We start from the raw sequence: 19,926 nt of genomic DNA on the forward strand, positions 1-19,926 counted from the left end.
TATTATCCATGATATATTTAACTACTATGTGAATGTATAATAGTATATATAACGAGGGTTCCTGCGCAAACTTGCAAACATAAGACACCGTTTAATATATAATCCAAATCAAATAAATATTCATTGATCTTCCAAAACATAATCGTAATTTTTAAATAAGCTCTTAAAAATTAAAATGTACGGTAACCTCCCGCAAATCACATCGGAGTTGCTTTTTCAAGCGTAGTGAGAATCTCGTTAATCATTTGGTAGTGCCGAAAGTGAAAAAGTCATATTATTATTATTATAGTCATTTTCGCTTGCCTTTTATTTGTATTTACGGGTTTTTATTTGTTTTCGCGGAAATGTGAGTACTTCTATGAATAGTTTCACTTTTTTTAGAATTGGCTAAATGTTCACAGCTTAGTGATTTATGCGCGTAATTGTCACACTTTTGTTTTCTACTTTCTCCGAATACATTTGAGACACATTAGCCAATAATTGTACTAAATCACCAATTTTGGTAGAACCAGGTCAAGGTTTATATATTTATATATTTATGTAGGTCAGTCAATGTATGTACACTACATAGATGAATAAAGAATTTTCAGTAAGTTAAACAGCAACTATCGAACGGACGTTTTATACTTATAAAAATTAACAGTGCCACTAATACGTTTACTGCTAATTTTTATCTTCAGGAATATTTAAAGTTACAAAAAGCATACAAAATTTAATGCAGCATAATTTGTTATGTAACAAACTTATATAATTAAGCTAGTGCACGAGTTTGAGGTCAGAAATTTAGTGGGAAAACCGCAAAAATGTACTTTGCATGTACAGTCAGTTAATAATACTCGCCACATACATATACTTATGAATATGTGTGTGTAGATATGAATGTATGTGTCTTTATATAGAGTTATAGAAAAAAAAAGCATGAGAGACTGGAAACTAATAAAAACTAAACCGAAAATCACATTGAATCATAGAAAAACTAATCAAACAAGTAAGGAAGGGCTAAGTTCGGGTGTAACCGAACATTTTATACTCTCGCAATTTATTTATTTAACTTTATTTGTATTAATAACACACAATTTGACCCACATATTCGTCATATATAGTGCATAAAGTCCATTGAAAGTTGGAAACCATAATATTAGGTTAGAAGCACCGAGGCCCTCGTGGTCGATATATGGGGCCTTAAAAACCTATGCTCCGATGTCGGCGATTTTTAGAATGGGGCTGCCACACTATTAACATAGTATTTGTGCAAAGTTCTGCATCGATATCTTCACTAGTGCTTACTTTATATATTGTAAAGTAAGCGATTCAGATAGTCTTCAAAGTTCTGGTATATAGGAAGTAGGCGCGGTTGTAAAGCGATTTGGCCTATTTTCACAACATATCATTGAGATGTAAGAAAACTATTACAAACCAAGTTTCATTAAAATCGGTTGAGTAGTTCCTGAGATATGGTTTTTGACCCATAAGTGGGCGACGCCACGCCCATTTTCCATTTTGTAAAAAAATCTGAGTGTAGCTTGAGTCTACTATTTCTAATGTGATATTTAGTGTTTCTGACGTTTTTCGTTAGTGAGTTAACCCACTTTTAGTAATTTTCAACCTAACCTTTGTATGGGAGGTGGGCGTGGTTATTATCCGATTTCTTTCATTTTTGGACTGTATAAGGAAATGTCTGAAAAAACGACTGCAGAAAGTTTGGTTCATATAGCTCTATTGGTTTACGAGATATATACAAAAAACCGATTTGGGGGCGGGACCACGCCCACTTCCCCAAAAAAATTACATCCAAATATGCCCCTTCATAGTGCGATCCTTCATACCAATTTCCATAGCTTTATTTATGGCTTAGTTATGGCACTTTATGTGTTTTCGGTTTTCGCCATTTTGTGGGCGTGGCAGTGGTCCAATTTTGCTCATTTTCGAAAGCAACCTTCCGATGGTGTGCCAAGAAATAAGTGTGCCAAGTTTCATTAAGATATCTTAATTTTTACTCAAGTTACAGCTTGCACAGACGGACGGACGGACGGACAGGCAGACATTCGGATTTGAACTCCACTCTTCACCCTGATCACTTTGGTATATATAACCCTATATCTAACTCGTTTAGTTTTGGGTGTTACAAACAACCGTTATGTGAACAAAACTATAATACTCTCTTTAGCAACTTTTGTGGCGAGAGTATAAAAACACACAAAAATCAGAAATGATCACAAAACTATATCAAGTTCGCGCATATATATTTACTCATATACATATGTATATACCAAATATATATGTACATACGCGTTTATTTTAGTAAAATACAAAACAAAAACATTTCCGTAAAAAATGATAATGCTCCATAATTGAGTTAAACTTTTTGCATCCAATTCAAATGAGCCATTTTGTTTATAACCATTATCGGCACCAAAAATGCTATATGTTACTTTGTACATATACACATAGTAAATACATGTTTTTTGTGAAAAAGTTTGAACTGAAAATAACACAACGCCATTGGGCTGGCAAAAATGCTGGCATTTCAGTTATAAGATCTAACGAACTTATATACTCGTTTCTAAAAAGTTAAACCTCGAGTTTGTCATACTTTCAATTTGTAGATTTAACCACTCTGCCTAAATATTTGCAAAAACTAGACTCTGGCATAATCTAAATTCTTCTGTGCGGAATATGCACTATAGAATTGCCGTGATATCAAATTAATATTTTATTATTCTTAATACTCTCATCACATGTCAATTTGCTTGTCATTTTCATAACCCAACCCACCATTTAGCTGATTAAAGTAGTAAACATTCGGCCCATCCCTAATTTAGTCCATAAATATGTGCTTTTTATCACATGTCATTAATAGTTGCGTTGAAATATTAGTTTCCTGTTTGTGATAAAATTGAAATCCCTTCCAATTTGTATTTCTATATTTAGCGAAGTGAAGTATCTATATTATATTGTTATTTACCGAAAAAACTCCTTTATTAGAATGGGGTTAATCTTAATGGCTTGTTTTCACGTGAGCTGAATGTGATTTATCTATTAAAAATGTATAAAATTATATACATATGTACATATGTATATGTTTCTGGGTATCCTTAATGCATAATAAGTAGGTCAATTGACCAACGAATATCCAAAATTTCTAAATTGCTATTAATTAACAAAGTTACAAGACTAAAAGGTTAGCTTCTACACACCCATACCGAGTAGTAAGTAAACATAACATACATCTATTATAATTACTATATTTAGGATTAGCCATCATGCTAAAAGTGATCTTATCGCAGAACATAAAATACAATTTTTTTTTAATCATTTTCTAATTTATTTCTCTGCTCTATTTACATGAATATACTATATGCTAAGCTATTAAGATAGCTGAGTTATTGAATGCACCCTTCCAAAAGCAAAATTCTACAATAGTGTTTCTAATACAATTATAATTTCCTTCTTAAAGTCCTTAAGTTTGTGTAAAATTTATTTAATCAGGGCTATTTACAAGAAAACATTAAATTCTAATTCATTCCACTTTGACTCCTCGTATCTAATCTCACTAAAAATGCGTTTTAATGCTGATTCTTTAAGCTATATATAGCTAGGCATACTCATGCACATTGTTGTTGTTTAATCATTTACATCTTAGGTATGTTTACATGCATGACTAATAGTCGAACGCATACCCATTAACCCATCTAAAAAGGAAAAAAAATGTAGTACTTGTTGCAACTGGCGCGCAACTGAAATCAAGAGTCATGACACACAATTCACGCATGCGCAGCGCATGTTGTGCAAAACTTGGTAAAAACGTGGCATAAAGAATCAGAAGAAGAAAAAGTATAGGTAGTAAAAAAGTGGAAGAAGAGAATTCATTTGAAGAAAACAAAGCAGAAAACAAGTAAGGAAAGGCTAAGTTCGGGTGCAACCGAACATTTTATACTCTCGCAATTTATTGCTATATTTTTATTAAGATAACACACAATTTGACCCAATTTGAAATTCCTATAATTAGGTATATGAGAGCTAGAGGAAGTTATGACCCAATTTTAACCATTTCAGGTACAGAGACACACTATTAGAAGAAAAATATTTCCTCTGAATTAAATTAAGATACCTGAGAGATTTACCGAAATTTTCGGAGAAAAATTACCATTGGACACTGAATTCTTCATATTCGATATCCGGGACTCGGAAAAGTTATATTCCGATTTCAACAATTTTTTCACAAATGATGTGGCATCATCCATATACAGTATTTGTGTAAAGTTTTATTTCGCTATTTTCATTGGTTGCTTATGTATATATTATAAAGTGAAGGAATAAGATGGAGTTCAAAATTGAGTTATATGGGAAGTTCGATTGTGCACCGATTTCAACACGTGTCATTAGGGTGTCAAGAAAATATTATATATACCGAATTTAACTCGAATCGGTCGAGTAGTTCCTGAGATATGGTTTTTGACCCATAAGTGGGCGATGCCACTCCCATTTTTTATTTTGTAAAAAATCTGAGTGCAACTTCCTTCTGCAATTTCTTCAGTAAAATTTAGTGTTTCTGACGTTTTTGGTTAGTGAGATAACCCACTTTTAGTAATTTTCAACCTAACCTTTGTATGGGAGGTGGGTGTGGTTATTATCCGATGTTAACTATTTTCATGGTGTGTGGTGGAGTACGTAAGAGAACCGACTGCAGAAAGTTTGGTTTATATAGCTTTGATTGAGATATATACAAATAAACGATTTGGGGGCGGTGCCACGCCCACTTCACCAAAAAAATTACATCCAAATATGCCTCTTTCTAGTGCGATCCTTTGTTTCAAATATTACTTTTATAACTTTATTTATGGCTTATTTATGACACTTTATGTGTTTTCGGTTTTCGTCATTTTGTGGGTGTGGCAATGGTCCGATTTTGCCCATTTTCGAAAGCGGTCCCAAGGAACATGTGTTCCAAGTTTCATTAAAATAGCTCAATTTTTACTCAAGTTATCCGTTGCACGGACGGACAGACAGACATTCGGATTTTGACTCGTCTCGTCACCCTGATCATTTTGATATATATAACCCTATATCTATGTAACTCGTTTAGTTTTATGACTCACAAACAACCGTTATGTGAACAAAACTATAATACTCTCTTAGCAACTTTTGTTGCGAGAGTATAATGATCGCGGCTTTAGTTGTTTTAGGCAGGGATAAAGGGATGTCCAACTTATTCCAGTGTGAGAGCACCTCAAAATTTGCGTTTTTTATAACATTTTGCAATATTGCCAGATCAGACAAAATACTAATTTTTGGACATTTAAATAAAAATACCCAACATTTATTATGGTTAAAAATTATTATATACTGAATGTTTAATATAAAATAACTTATTTCAATTTCATTTAGCGATAAAATGGTATATTAAAATAGCCGGTTTTCGAAGTTTCAGTAATAAATATGGTCAATTATTAAGTGTCAACTGAAAATAAATCAATTTCTTTTATAATTTTCCATGAAAAATTAGTTTCTCGATGCTGCAATTCACAAAAATATTCTTTAACCACTTTTAAATTACGCGTTTTCATTGATATTTATTGTTTAAAGTTCTTATTACTGATCTTGCAAGGCGGCTAAAAATGTCTCCATCGCATTATTTTTTTGGCAACATTTCAATCTGGCCTTTCCAGTTTCCCAATTGCGAAACGTCAAAACCTCCTCATCTCGACAAACTGTCAAAGTTTAGGTGGTTTTGACGTTTACAATTGCGCTCTCACTTCCAGTGATATGAGAGTTGTACATCTCTTTATCTCTGGTTTTAGGTCTACAAGGTGGTAAGGTGGTACACATACTCATGACCTACAAATAAAACGATTTGAAGTATTGTTGCAACGAGGATAAACGCGTAATACTCCTTTCTGCAAAATTAGATCCACATATCCACTCGATGTTGCTATAAATCATGTTTATAAAAATTGGTTTCACATTATTCTCCTTTTTTGCTGGGTAATATTTTTTTATACTCATTATATATTGTTATGAAAACAGTTGATGCTTACCATATAATTGTACAAACACACTCACACATTTAAACTTTGCTTCGTACACTTTTTTCGCCACATTTAATGACCGACCATGTTTGCTAAAATGACGCCACACCAACACAGTTGAAACTGCAATCAAATTCATTCCACTCCACTCTATTCTACTACTCCACTTTTCGCGTTCCAATTAAGATGATTTCATTTAGAATTAAGCGAGCAAAGCGTACCGGCAAAACTCTACATATTGCTGATCATAGCATAGTAATAAAAAATAATAACAGTTGTAGCTGCAAAAAACAAAAACCATAACGTCTATCTCAGATACATATATAATAACAACAAATTGTTGACGTGATTGCTGCAAAATAAAAATAAACTCCAAGCTCCAAGCTGACACAACTAGATATTCAATGAATATTTGTATAGATCACCGCGGAACCATTGCGATATTGATGGACGGATCAGTTCAGAGAGATGCCTAGAGTAAATCCACTAAGCACCGCATAAACAATCAACCAATCTGTAGATCATTATAATATATATATGTATGTATGTAGTATATATATATATATATATATTCAGTTAAGTGTTTGTATTGGTGTATGCATATTGCAATTTTGTAGCCTGCATGTGGCCGAGATCGAGATCAAGATCAGCTGCATTGTTAAACGGAATGTCGTTGAATGGCAGCGTTGGAAATACATACATGAATATAGCGGCTATTCTGCGATTTCACTTGATGCGTCACCAACCACATAAATTCTATTTCCAGGAGGCATTCCAGGAATGTTAAACTCATTGGAGAATTGAAAGAAATTTTGTTTATTTTCCTTTGATTTAATTTATTATAATACATATTTAGATTAGCTAAAGCTTAGTTAATTTGGCGATCATTACTTCTTCGGTGTTGACGCTATCGGTTATGTATATTAATCATGGCAAATAATTTCATAAACTTTTAATCAAATACATATGTATCTCTATAACAAATATGTAACTTAAATAGTAAGTAAACTAAAGTTATTGCCACAACTCCGTTGCAAATTAGAGCGTTAACAAATGTATACCACTTACATATATACCATATGTAGTACATATGTAAATACTTGTACTTGAATCTATGGCTGTTAGTTGCGTTTTGCGTCGTTGTGGTAGGCAGTTTATTAGATAGACATTGTGACTAACTTCCAGAATTTCTTGCGGTTGTTGAACTAAGCCAAAACACCGAATCGCACGCACTGCCGATGAAAATCACTCCTGAGTTTAACAACTGAGCGACATTGTCATGCAAGTATAGTACATGCAATTTGAAGGAAAGTCAGCTAGACCTGTTGGGTAATTAGTTTATATATATAGTATAGGCATTTACATAAATTGCATTCCGGGGCATTCACTTTGCACTACACACGTGTTTTTACACCACATTACCTGCATTATAAACAACAACAACTGCAATGAAATATGCCTATACAAATAATAACGGCTATAAACATTGAAATAAATATTAAATGAAAGTAGTAGAAACAATTACTTCACATACAAGCTAGTGTGATTCATTACAACAATAAAAAACTAACAAACTACCATTCATTTTGAGATAAGAATCTGAGTTATTTTAAGGATTTGAAACCACATTTATGGCCTAAAAGTGTTTTGATTTGAATATGTTCGAAATGTGTTCAAAAACAACGGTAACTTTAGTTTTTTTATACTCTCGCAACAATGTAGCTAAAGAGAGTATTATAGTTTTGTTCACATAACGGTTGTTTGTAACACCCAAAAGTAAACGAGTTAGATATAGGGTTATATATACCAAAGGGATCAGGGTGAAGAGTGGAGTTCAAATCCGATGTCTGTCTGTCCGTCCGTCCGTCCGTCTGAGCAAGCTGTAACTTGAGTAAAATTTAAGATATCTTGATGAAACTTGGCACACTTATTTCTTTGCACCATATGAAGGTTGCTTTCGGACCACTGCCACGCCCACAAAATGGCGAAAACACATAAAGTGCCATAACTAGGCCATAAATAAAGCTATGGAAATAGGCAAAAGGATCGCACTATGAAGGCACAATTGGATGTAATTTTTTTGGGGGAGTGGGCGTGGCCCGGCCCCAAATAAGTTTTTTATACATATCTCGCAAACCAATAGACCTATATAAACCAAACTTTCTGCAGTCGTTTTTTAGCCACTTCTTAATACAGTCCAAAAATGGAAGTAATCGGATAATAACCACGCCCACCTCCCATACAAAGGTTAGGTTGAAAATGACTAAAAGTGGGTTAACTCACTAACGAAAAACGTCAGAAACACTAAATCACATAAGAAATGCCAGATGAAAGCTGCACTCAGATTTTTTTACAAAATGGAAAATAGGCGTGGCGTCGCCCACTTATGGGTCAAAAACCATATCTCAGGAACTACTCGACTGATTTCAATGAAACTTGGTTTGTAATAGTTTCCTTACATCCCAATGATATGTTGTGAAACTGGGCCAAATCGCTTCACAACCACGCCTACTTCCTATATACCAGAACTTTGAAGACAATCTGAATCGTTTACTTTACAATATATAAAGTACGCACTAGTGAAGATATCGGTGCAGAACTTTTCACAAATACTATGTTTATAGTGGGGCAGCCCCATTCTAAAAATCGTCGAAATCGGACCATAGGTTTTTAAGGCCCCATATATCGAACACGAGGAACTCGGTGCTCGCCCTCAAAGTAGTTCCGATTCGATTGTTCCAATCGTCGAAATTCTTTACAAACTCGATTTTTGGGATAGCCTTTAGTTCTCCAGGAATTTGGACTTTTGGACAATTTGAAAATTTCACATTTCCTTTATTTTTTGAACACACCTCATTCATATGTTTCAGTTTTCAGCAAGCCTTTAATTGCTCATTAGATTATTATTACTTGCCAAAAGAATAACTAAAACAGAAACCGAAGCTGCCACTAGACCAACTTTCGAGTAATTTAATACATTTGGGCCTTTTGGTTCTACATACGTTTGATGTTGTAGTAATCTTGACTCTCAAACGTATTGCAATTGCAAAAGTTATGCTATGCAACAATGACTGGAACTAATGGCAGGTTGAAGGTATAATGAGCATAAACAACAACTAAATGAAGCAATTGAGTTAAAAACAACAAAAATTTAGCTATATGTATAAATAGCAACAGGCATATGTAAAATAACAGCATGACTGTAATGTGGATAGAGAAATACTACTCACTACGAGAATATCTACCACTGCAGACTTTTAAACAGGTTCAACCAGCCTAAACTTCACAACAGAAAATAAAAATTACTATATAAATTTAAATTTTACAACAAGTGAACAAAGTGCCATTAAAAGAATGTCTGCAGCTTCAAGACTCCTACTTTTCCATATTTCTGTAAATGAACTTAGTTTTTCGTACATGACTGTCCTTCAATACATAAGTATCCGTTATCAGCAATTGAAATAAAACATCAATCCTTAGTTGCAAACGTTGTTTGTTATGGTGCAATTAACGTTGATTTCGAAAACGAAAAGCGTAACGGTAGAAAATATAAAAATATTAATAAAACATAAAAAATAACAATTTTGTTCGAAAGTCTGCTGCAAAGTCCGTACGGTTAAGTTCAATTATTCCAACAGGGCAATAGGTGTCTATATATGTGTGTGCGTGCAAAAATTAGCTTGAACACAATCGTTTATGTGCATGAGAAATTCACTTAAGCCTAAAAGTATACTACAAATTTTACAATTCAATTTCTCACACAAACAACATTCATTCTTCATTACCATTCACTTTCAAAGGCCAATGCTAAACACATGACGTTAATTAACTGAGCTTTATCATGGATAATATACATTTAAAAAGCATTATAATGAAAGCAAATGTTTACGTGTGTGAGTAAACGATGAATACCTGGCTAAAAGTTGAAAGCCTTCGTTATCAGTAATAATTTTGCTACAGATAAGAAAAAATTAAGACAAAAAATAGTTTATAAAAGTTTTTAAAGAATTCTTTCAGAGAAATTGGTATTTTTTTATATTTCATTATTAATTTCTTGATTGCTTTAATCTACGTAAATGCTCAACTATCAATAAAATGTATATTTGCATCAATACACTTGCATATCTATTGTGTTGTGCGCTATCTATTTTGTTAATATTGCTGTCATAATTTTTTGTCATCAAATAACTTTTAACAATTTAGTTTATTGACCCTCGGTTCTTTCAACTTTGACCTAAACCGAAAGAGGAAGGGTCAAAGTAATATACCACGTCTGTAAATGTGTGTGCATATTGTGTATGCATGTCCATTTTGCATGCATTTTTTTAGAACAAATTACATTCATGCCGCACATTTCCGTTTTCATGTTTATCTTTGGTCAGTATCTTCACTGAAAACGCGAACGGCTAAAAGCACAAAATATTCAAACCATAATACATTAATTTTTCTACCATTAATTTCATGTCAATGCATTCAATACATACCTATATCTATGATATGTGCATACGAATGGCGTCAAGCGTGCTTGTCACGTGGCTACACATTTCCACCAACAGGGTACTTTTCCTGGCATTTCATTCTTAAATACCTCTACCGCTTGGGTAAAGGCAATAATCACCGATATTATTTCCATTTGCGTGTATGTTTTACTCTTTAGCTATAATTCGCTTTATGTCAATCAAATTTTATGCTACTGGACATGCATACATACATGCAATCATATACTCGTATATAAAAAATGTACTAGCTATCACTGTTCATTGCCGTCATCATCATTTCAGCTGACTCCCACCCTTCCGATAGTCCCTAACGTTAAACAAATGCATATCATTTCTAATAAAAAAGTGTTTTCAGTGTTTGCTTACTTTTGGCAGGTAATAGACTAGTTGGCGTCTGCTTTATTTGTTATTTGAAAATAATTTTCCTATGTGAGCCCTGCCCTTTCTTGCATACGAGTATATATACATAAATAAGTACATAGATATGAGAATATATGAACTATTTTTATACTCTCGCAACAAAGTTGCTGAAGAGAGTATTATAGTTTTGTTCACATAACGGTTGTTTGTGTCACCAAGAAATAAAAGAGTTAGATATGGGGTTATATATATCAAAATGATCCGAATGACGAGTGGAGTTGAAATCCGGATGTCTGTCCGTCCGTCCGTCCGCGCAAGCGTACTTGAGTAAAAATTGAGATATCTTAATGAAACTTGGAACACGTGTTCCTTGGGACCGTGAGAGGGTTGCTTTCGGGTAAAAATAGGTAAAATCGGTCCACAGCCACGACCACAAAATGGCGAAAACCAAAAACTTATAAAGTGTCATAACTAAGCCATAAATAAAGTTATAACAGTAAAATTTGGAATAAAGGATCGCACTAGGAAGGGGCATATTTGGATGTAATTTTTTTTGGGAAGTGGGCGTGGCCCCGCCCCTAATCGGTTATTTGTATATATCTCGCAAACCAATAATGCTATATAAACCAAACTTTCTGCAGTCGATTCTCTTACGTACCCCACCACACACCATGAAAATAGTTGAAATCGGATAATAACCACGCCCACCTCCCATACAAAGGTTAGGTTGAAAATTACTAAAAGTGCGTTAACTCACTAACGAAAAACGTCAGAAACCCTAGATTTTACAAAAGAAATAGCAGAAGGAAGCTGCACTCAGATTTTTTTTCAAAATGAGAAATGGGCGTGACATCGCCCACTTTTGGGTCAAAAACCATATCTCAGGAACTACTCGACAGATTACAATGAGATTCCGTATATAATATTTTCTTGACACCCTGATAACACGGATAAAAAATGGTCGAAATCGGTTCACAACCACGACAACTTCCCATATAACTCATTTTTGAATTCCATCTTATTCCTTCTCTTTATAATATATACATAAGGAGCCAATGAAGATAGCGAAATAAAACTTTGCACAAATACTGTATATGATCTGTGGCATCACTTGTGAAAAATTTGTCGAAATCGGACTATAACTTTTCAATGCTCCGGATGTCGAATATGAAGAATTCAGTGCCCGATGGTAACTTTTCAACGAAAATTTCGGTAAATCTCTCAGGTATCTTAATTAAATTCAGAGGAAATATTTTTCTTCTAATAGTATTTCTCTGTACCAGAAAAGGTTAAAATCGGGTCATAACTTCCCTTATATATGAATATATGAGAATACCTAATTATAGGATTTTCAAAAATACGATGACCTTACTAGCTTATAAATCGGTTAATATGTGAAATATATTTATACCGAATATATGGGTCAAATTGTGTGTTTTCTTAAGAAAAATATAGTAATAAATTGCGAGAGTATAAAATGTTCGGTTGCACACGAACTTAGCCTTTCCTTACTTGTTTATAATGAATTAGCTGTAAACTGGGTGCATTGCAACGGATATGGAATTATTTCCAATTACTACATATGCCGCAATATCAAAACATTTCGTATCGATTTCACATTCCATCTGGGCTTTTTAAAAGAAACACCCTTTATATATACATAAATGCAGTTGAGGCAGCAAATATAACTGATGAATTTAGTAAGATACACTCGTGCTCGTGTTTTGATTTTTGCCACACCAAAGGAACATTGGCATAAACAAATATGTATCAGGCTAATGAACTCAGGCGATTAACTTTGCAGTTATCTAGATGTATACTATACTCAGGCGAATGTATTTATATACATATATGTACAGTAGCAAACGAGTTGTAAAAGGATAATTATAGATATGGAAGTTGTCAATTGAACATGCAATACCACTACTTAAATAATGCTGACTATGTATACTTGTAGTTAATATTATTTTTTGCATAATCAACATTTTCACCCATTAAACTAATAAAACTGCTTCTTTTATTTACAGTCGCCATAAAGGCGTTTCAAAGCATTTAACGAGGCAAATTTGAAATTAATTGTAAGAAACGGTAATCTAAGCAGCGACGCGCATGCGCACCCAAATGTTAACGTAGCACTACCGACTATACGCGTATACCGACAAGTGAACAGCCAAAATGGAAGCATGGAATGTCAGCGGGCAATTACGAAACACTCAAAGCCAACCAACTACAACAAAAGCGGTAAAAACCAACTGAACTTGCAGGGCTATTAACAACAAAAACAAAGAAGAAGCACAAACACAAATTTTTCGAAATTTGCTACGCGGGTGGAAGAACAAACCAACGAAAATTATACCTTTAAAATATAGTTTAAAGCGAGTTTTAATTACGTGCTTGAACTTCAGTTGAAAGTACAGAGAAGAAGCAGTGAAAAAACACTTGATATTAACAAATAAAACAACAATGACAACAAATTCGCCGAACACATTTTACCAGCTGCTCATATTGGCATTGATTACACAAAGCTTAGCAGGCGTTCTGCCACACCGACCACAGCAACGACACTTGAGTCGGCGCGCAATCGATGACGCCGCGCGGAACTTGGAATCCCCTGCGGGTGACCATGACATTGCTGTGGCGACTGTTACTGATCGCAGTGATCAGAGTGCGAACATAAGTGGCAATCACGTAAGCTTGATAAACAAATCAGCGGAAGGTGAGAGCGACAACGGAAACGTAAGCGCAGGCGCAAGCGCCTTCGAAAGCGCCAGCAGTGAAAGTGAAAATATGCAAGCGGTGAAAAGCACAAAGTTGCTGCCCGCGTTGGGTAATCACGATGCAAACACAGGTGAGCACAAGTCGGGCGAGACGGTGGTGCTAAATCGAGTGGAAAGTCATGAAGCGGAGAGCACTAAGGAAGTGATGAAAGAAAATGAAATGGTGGTGAAAGAAGGGACGGTTGATGTCTCTACAGGGCAACATGCCTCCAGTGAGGTCACAAATAAACCAGCGGATACGCGAATGAATACTACGCGTGAAGAACGTGTTTTTAGTGAAGCTGGTGAGTGGTCGGGTAAGTCGATGCCCACTTTGGATATAGAAAAACATATCAATAATGGTTTGGATGAAATGGCGCTAAAGGAGAATGAGGAAAAACAGATTAACGCTGATTCTATAGATGAGGAAACTGAGCAGCCTGCAACGACAGAGGCAATCTTAAAAGATTTGGAAAATATAGCAGTGAAGTTTAACATGGCGACCACAAGTCGCACACATGATGTCAGTAGCATGCTGGATAATAAGTCGGAAAAAGAACACGTTGCTATTGGTTTAGAAGAATCGATGGGTCGCTCAATAGATGCTGCACATAGTAGCGAAAATAAATTAGAAATGCATTTTGAACAGCAGCTAAAATCTGACGAAACGGCAGCAAATACAAACCCAATATCAGAAACGAAAGCAAATGTCGAAGGAGAAACAACGGGTACTGAAGTGAGCGGCTCTGACGTTATGCATTCCTACAAACCAACAACAGATGCAGAAATAAAAGAAACCACGAAGGAAGAAAACTTCAATCCAAATGTATCATCAGAGGCAGAAACTGAATCTCTTACTAAAATAATAACGCAGCCAGCCACGGCCCATGTAGACGCTCAGACGAATTCGAATATCAACAACACTTCCCCAGTCGAGAAACGTGGGAAATTCTTTAATGAGAATTCACCAAGTTCTCAACTGAAAATGAATTTACCCGATGGACCGGAGATATGGTCCTTGGCGAGCATGAGAACGGTGCCCAAAGCACCGAATGACAATGGTACCGCTTTGTTAGAAAACAAAAGCGCAGATCTTCGTTGGCAAGCAAATGAAATTTTCACCACCGAGCGAACGGTTAATGTGAGCGATTACAGTGAGAAAAATTTGTTAGACTGGACTAAAGTGATGGGAATGCGTAGCGAGTTGGAATCCGAGGGTACAGTTGAAAAAAATCTGCTGACTGGAAATACATTGGAGGAGGATAAAATTGTTGCAGCGAAGAGTCCAAAGGCAGAGTTACCGCTACAAATGACTGAAAAATGGGAAACGGATGGACCTGCTAAAATTAACGCTAACGTAGAGACTAATACAACAACTGATCACACTACCGAAGGGTTTGCAGTATTGAATGCCGGCCACGAATTTAGTGCCACGCAAACAATGAATGAGATCGATATTACTCAAACAATAACGAAAACAACAGCGATGCCTACAATTAACACAAATCCCCCCTCCACACAAACCATACAACAAATTTCAAGTGACTCCCCCTTATCAGTTGATAACAACGATAAGCGCGTCGATTTCACGAGTAGCGTTGTGACAACTGGCACTGGAGAGCCGCTGAATGTGTTTTCTGCGGCGCAAACTGAAACATCTACACTGCAACAGAATACTGAGAAAGCAGGTGCGGAGAAAATCAACTCGTTTGAGGAGAGTAGCAAACAACGGCAGCCAAGTGAAGATTTCAATGTAATTATTACGTCAACGACGCCATTGTCATTGTTGGATGTAGCAGCTGGCGTAGCGACAGCAATGCCAATATTGAATGAAACCACACCAACACTAGCATCAAGCACCACAACAATGTTAACGGCGCTCCCAGTTGAGCAGTCAACCTCGACGACGACGACGCCGACACCACCCCCGAGCGACGTCAGCGAAGCACCAACGAGTTGGGATAATGCAACGGCAACAATATTGGAAGCGCAACCTGAGACGACAGAAGCAACGCTGCTGACTAATGTTGATGCAGGCGATAGCGGTGCAAAAGTCGATGTGAGCAGCGCTGATGGCCTGCACAATGTTACACTTGAGCAGCAGTTGAAACGAGAACCCGAAACTGTAACCGAGACTGCGAATGCGAATGCGACCGAGGAGCAAACTACATTGCTAACAGTTAGTGAGCAATCGACTAGCGAAGCGAGCGGACCGACAAGTGCAGGCGAGCGAAAATCGTACGTAAACGCGAATACGAGTGCGGAAACGGGTGAGGGCATTGCGACGCAAAACGAAACCCCAAGTGTTACCACGGAAACTACCACAGAAAGTAGTCATATTACAGAAACAGCAACAATTACTTTCATAAACACTACGGTATTGTCAACCGATTTGGTAGAAATAAATACCACTGCAAAAACAAATGAAGTACTGGCCGTAACAACCATAGCAACAACAACGGAAGTTAGCCAAATTGGTAATGAAGTGGAATTAGAATTACGCACCGAGAACATTACAGAGGCAGCAGAGGGACCCATCGACGCAACGGCAGCTACAACGTTGAATAGCGATACAGGTTCAAGTACAATTGTAAAGCTTGAAGAAACAAACACAACAGCAAAAACTGTGTCGTCCATAAATGAGTTATTAGAGTCAGTGAACAAAACAACAGACATAACAACACCATCGCTTAGCACAACGGCATTGCCAATTACGACGCCACCAACGCAATCCGCAGTGGAACCAGTTCTGTATACGGCAACAACCCTTAAAAGCGACGAAAACGTGAACGAAGTGACGGCGACTACAATAATCCCACTGGAAATAACGACAGTGCAAGCAAGTGGGTCAGTGCTCGAGAATAGCACTACTACTGACAACACGCTAACACCTGTCGATTTTCGAAATCGCACAACAGTTGCGGTGGGTACACATGACACAGAAAGTTCAATCGAAACGAATGTCATCGACCAACTGGACAAGACGACAGTGAAAATAACTAGCACAACCACCTTCGCACCAACTACTACAACTACAACTGATTTAGGGGTCGCCAAAGTGGACGGTGGTGAAAAAAGCTCAACCGAAGAGTCTCACGTTGTATCAGTATTTGACGTGAGCAATGAAACAACATTGCCCAGTGTGCAGGAAGGGGAAACAGCAACAACTACCAGCAGCACCACCACAATGGCTACGATAGCGACGAGCACGGATGGCACTCCAGTGCCACAAATAACTGAAGTGAATAACACAAGTAGTGTCACGACAACCACCGAACCTCCGCTCATTAATCTGCTTGATGAATCGACGGCAGCACCGACTACAAAAGCAACTTCTATGTTTAATCAACCGTCAACAACTACCTCCAGTATTGCTGTGAATCCACAGGAAGTGTACACAGTATTCTCTACAACCGAAGAATCCACCATCACCAGCACCAGTACTGCCGCCATAGCTCCGCTAGTGCCAATTATTACCACAACAAGTAGCCCCACCAGCCCATCAGTGGACTCCTCAACCCACGCATTTATTCCCAAAGTGGCTACTACGATTGCCACACTCACAACAACAATGTTGCCCCCCACATTGCACGCCGCCATTGGTGGTGGTAGCAGCGCTGGCACCCCTAGTCATATGCCTGGTATGATCAATTCCGGTATGCGTCCGAACTCCAGTGACACCAATGAGACGGACGTGAATGTCATCATTGCCATAACGGTGAGCATAATCGGTGTTGTGGCGCTAATACTCTTAGTCGCATTCCTCTATTTAATGCGTAAACGCCAGAAGCAGATGTCCTACGGTCAACGTTGTCGACCGGTTAGTTTGGACGCCTACAGTTTGGACAATGTTTCTGTGTTGGGCAGTGTAAGGCGAAAGGGTGCTCTGCGCGCCTCAAAACGCTCCTATGGAAATATTGCATTCGATGATCCTTCACTGCGGCATAATGGGCTTAGCGCTACTGAATTGGCCAAATTTGTGGAGCGTCGGTCTAGTATATTTGAGGAATTCAGGGATGTACCGCAAATTATTGCACGCGCAGATGAAGTACCGGCGGGCTGTGAAGATAAAAATCGGTAAGTTACTTCACACCGTTAGTTGTGCTTAGCTAAAACTCTCGCATACCCACTCACATGCATTCGTTTGATAAGCCCTTTCATAAAAGTTCTTAAGTTTTATATACTCGAATACATAATGGAATAAGTGTATGTTATCTCTATACGTTAGAAATCTTATCATTTTAACATTGAAGATAACAATAATTTCTTAACTTTTGGCCAGAAATTACTCAATTGTGACATTGATCGTTGCGTAGCTCAAAGTTAAGGGAGAAGGTTAATAGCTCTATGAAATTATGCTAAAAGCTTCTAAAAGCTTACGGTAGGAACTGAAGGCGAAATTTCAAATATAGTTTGAGTTAATTGGAGAAGAAATCAAGGTGACCAAAAAGCACAGCAAAGTGCTAGGTAAGTCAATATTAGGTTAAGACGATAATGGAACAGATTCGGTAGTTTCCATTGTAGATTGATTAAATTTTATCGAGAAGCATCTGACGGAAGATCTGCACTTAGGAGTTTTGTTTTTATTCTTTTGAATTCATATTCCAACTAACTATTATAATAACGGTATGGTATTTTAAATTTCACCACAGACCTCGTAACTCAATGTCCACCTACTTCCATAGACATTTGTGCATTTACTCCATAGATGTAAACTCAGCTTAACTAGCACAATTTGAGAGAATGGTTAATCGAGCAGTACATACATATACATTTTATAGAAACAACTGGAGCTCACATTCTACAAATGTTTTCACGCCACATTTGTTTATTTTCTAGACATTTAAGCTCCTATAATCTAATGGCATTTGTATGTACTCTGTACCTACATATATGAAAGCTTGCTCATGAGTGGGAGTATCATTATTAGGGTGTACCTTAATTTTGTGAATTATTATTTTAAATTAGCGAATTTTTCCGTGAAGTCGTACTTTCAAATCTCCGAGAAAAAAATAAAAAAGAATAAAAATTAAAAAAAATAGAACTAAAACTAAAGTAGAATAAAAAAAACATGAAAGTTAAATATTACGATACACCCTAATACATAAACATATGTATGTTTAGTGTGTACGTACCACGATATAGCCCCGTTTGAGTCATCGCTGTGTTTTTTTCGTGATTTTAAGCAGTTAATTAATTAATTGAGTTTCCTTGATATCATTGCCAAGTGTTCTAATGATTATTGTTTTCTCTCTTTCTCTATTTCATTCTCATTTTCTAATTTCTACTTGCTGCTTGACTGTCTGTGCACGCAATTAAACAACGCAACGCTTCTAGATATGCCAATGTAATACCGCTTCCTGAGACGCGTGTCGTGCTTCAGCAGCTTGGAGATGATGATAAAACGGAATATATTAATGCCAATTATGTCAGGGTAAGTAAGAAATTAATAATAACAATCAGCGGTGTACATCTTGTCAGATAAATTTGCTATATAGTGCACTCTGATGTATGCTTTCACATTCATATTTGTTGAAACAAAAATTTAACTGAAACATTAACTATGCAAAATCGAACATAGGAACCTCTAATATTGTATTTCTAATTCTTACCTGTAGATACATATGTATATAATGTACGAGTATGTATGTATATTATGTAAAATGTATGAGTAGAAAGTTAATTTAATAATGAATAATTGCAAACTGATATCGAGTTTGGTTTTCCCTTATATGCATATATATATATAAGTATATATTTGCAGGATGGTTTGTTTTTGTATGTAATAATTATACTCTCGCAACATGTTGCACAGAGTATCATAGTTTTGTTCACATAACGGTTGTTTGTGCCACCAAGAAATAAAAGAGTTAGATATGGGGTTATATATGTATATATAAATGATCAGGATGACGAGTGGATTTGAAATCCGGATGTCTGTCCGTCCGTCTGTCCGTCTGTCCGTGCAAGCGATAACTTGAGTAAAAATTAAGATATCTTAATGAAACTTGGAGCACATATTCCTAGGCACCCTGAGCAGGTTGCTTTTGAAAATGGGCAAAATTGGTCTACTGCCACGCCCACAAAATGGCGGAAACTGAAAACACATAAAGTGCCAAAACTAAGCCATAAATAAAGTTATTAAAATAAAATTTGGAACACAGGATCGCATTAAGGAGGGGCACATTTGGATGTAATTTTTTTGAAGAAGTGGGCGTGACCCCGCCCTCAAATAGGTTTTTTTGTATTTATCTCGCAAATCAATAAAGCTATATAAACCAA

General features: G+C 36.4%; 1 protein-coding gene across 4 annotated transcripts in view; it reads left to right on the plus strand.

The window, feature by feature from the left end:
* LOC105214079 (mucin-17) overlaps positions 1–19,926 on the plus strand; it is a 65,390-nt gene that overhangs the window by 41,176 nt on the left and 4,288 nt on the right. For 3 of the 4 annotated variants that reach the window (XM_029041506.2, XM_054231895.1, XM_011187273.3), the window contains 2 exons: positions 12,916–17,721; positions 18,982–19,078. In XM_029041506.2, coding sequence (XP_028897339.2) covers positions 13,352–17,721; positions 18,982–19,078 — 4,467 coding nt within the window. In that variant the 5' untranslated portion in view covers positions 12,916–13,351. Of the gene's footprint in view, positions 1–12,915; positions 17,722–18,981; positions 19,079–19,926 lie in introns of those variants that run through there. The other variant, XR_008471446.1, reaches the window with a different exon arrangement.

Source organism: Zeugodacus cucurbitae, chromosome 2 (genome assembly GCF_028554725.1).
Source record: "Zeugodacus cucurbitae isolate PBARC_wt_2022May chromosome 2, idZeuCucr1.2, whole genome shotgun sequence".
NCBI lineage: Eukaryota > Metazoa > Arthropoda > Insecta > Diptera > Tephritidae > Zeugodacus > Zeugodacus cucurbitae.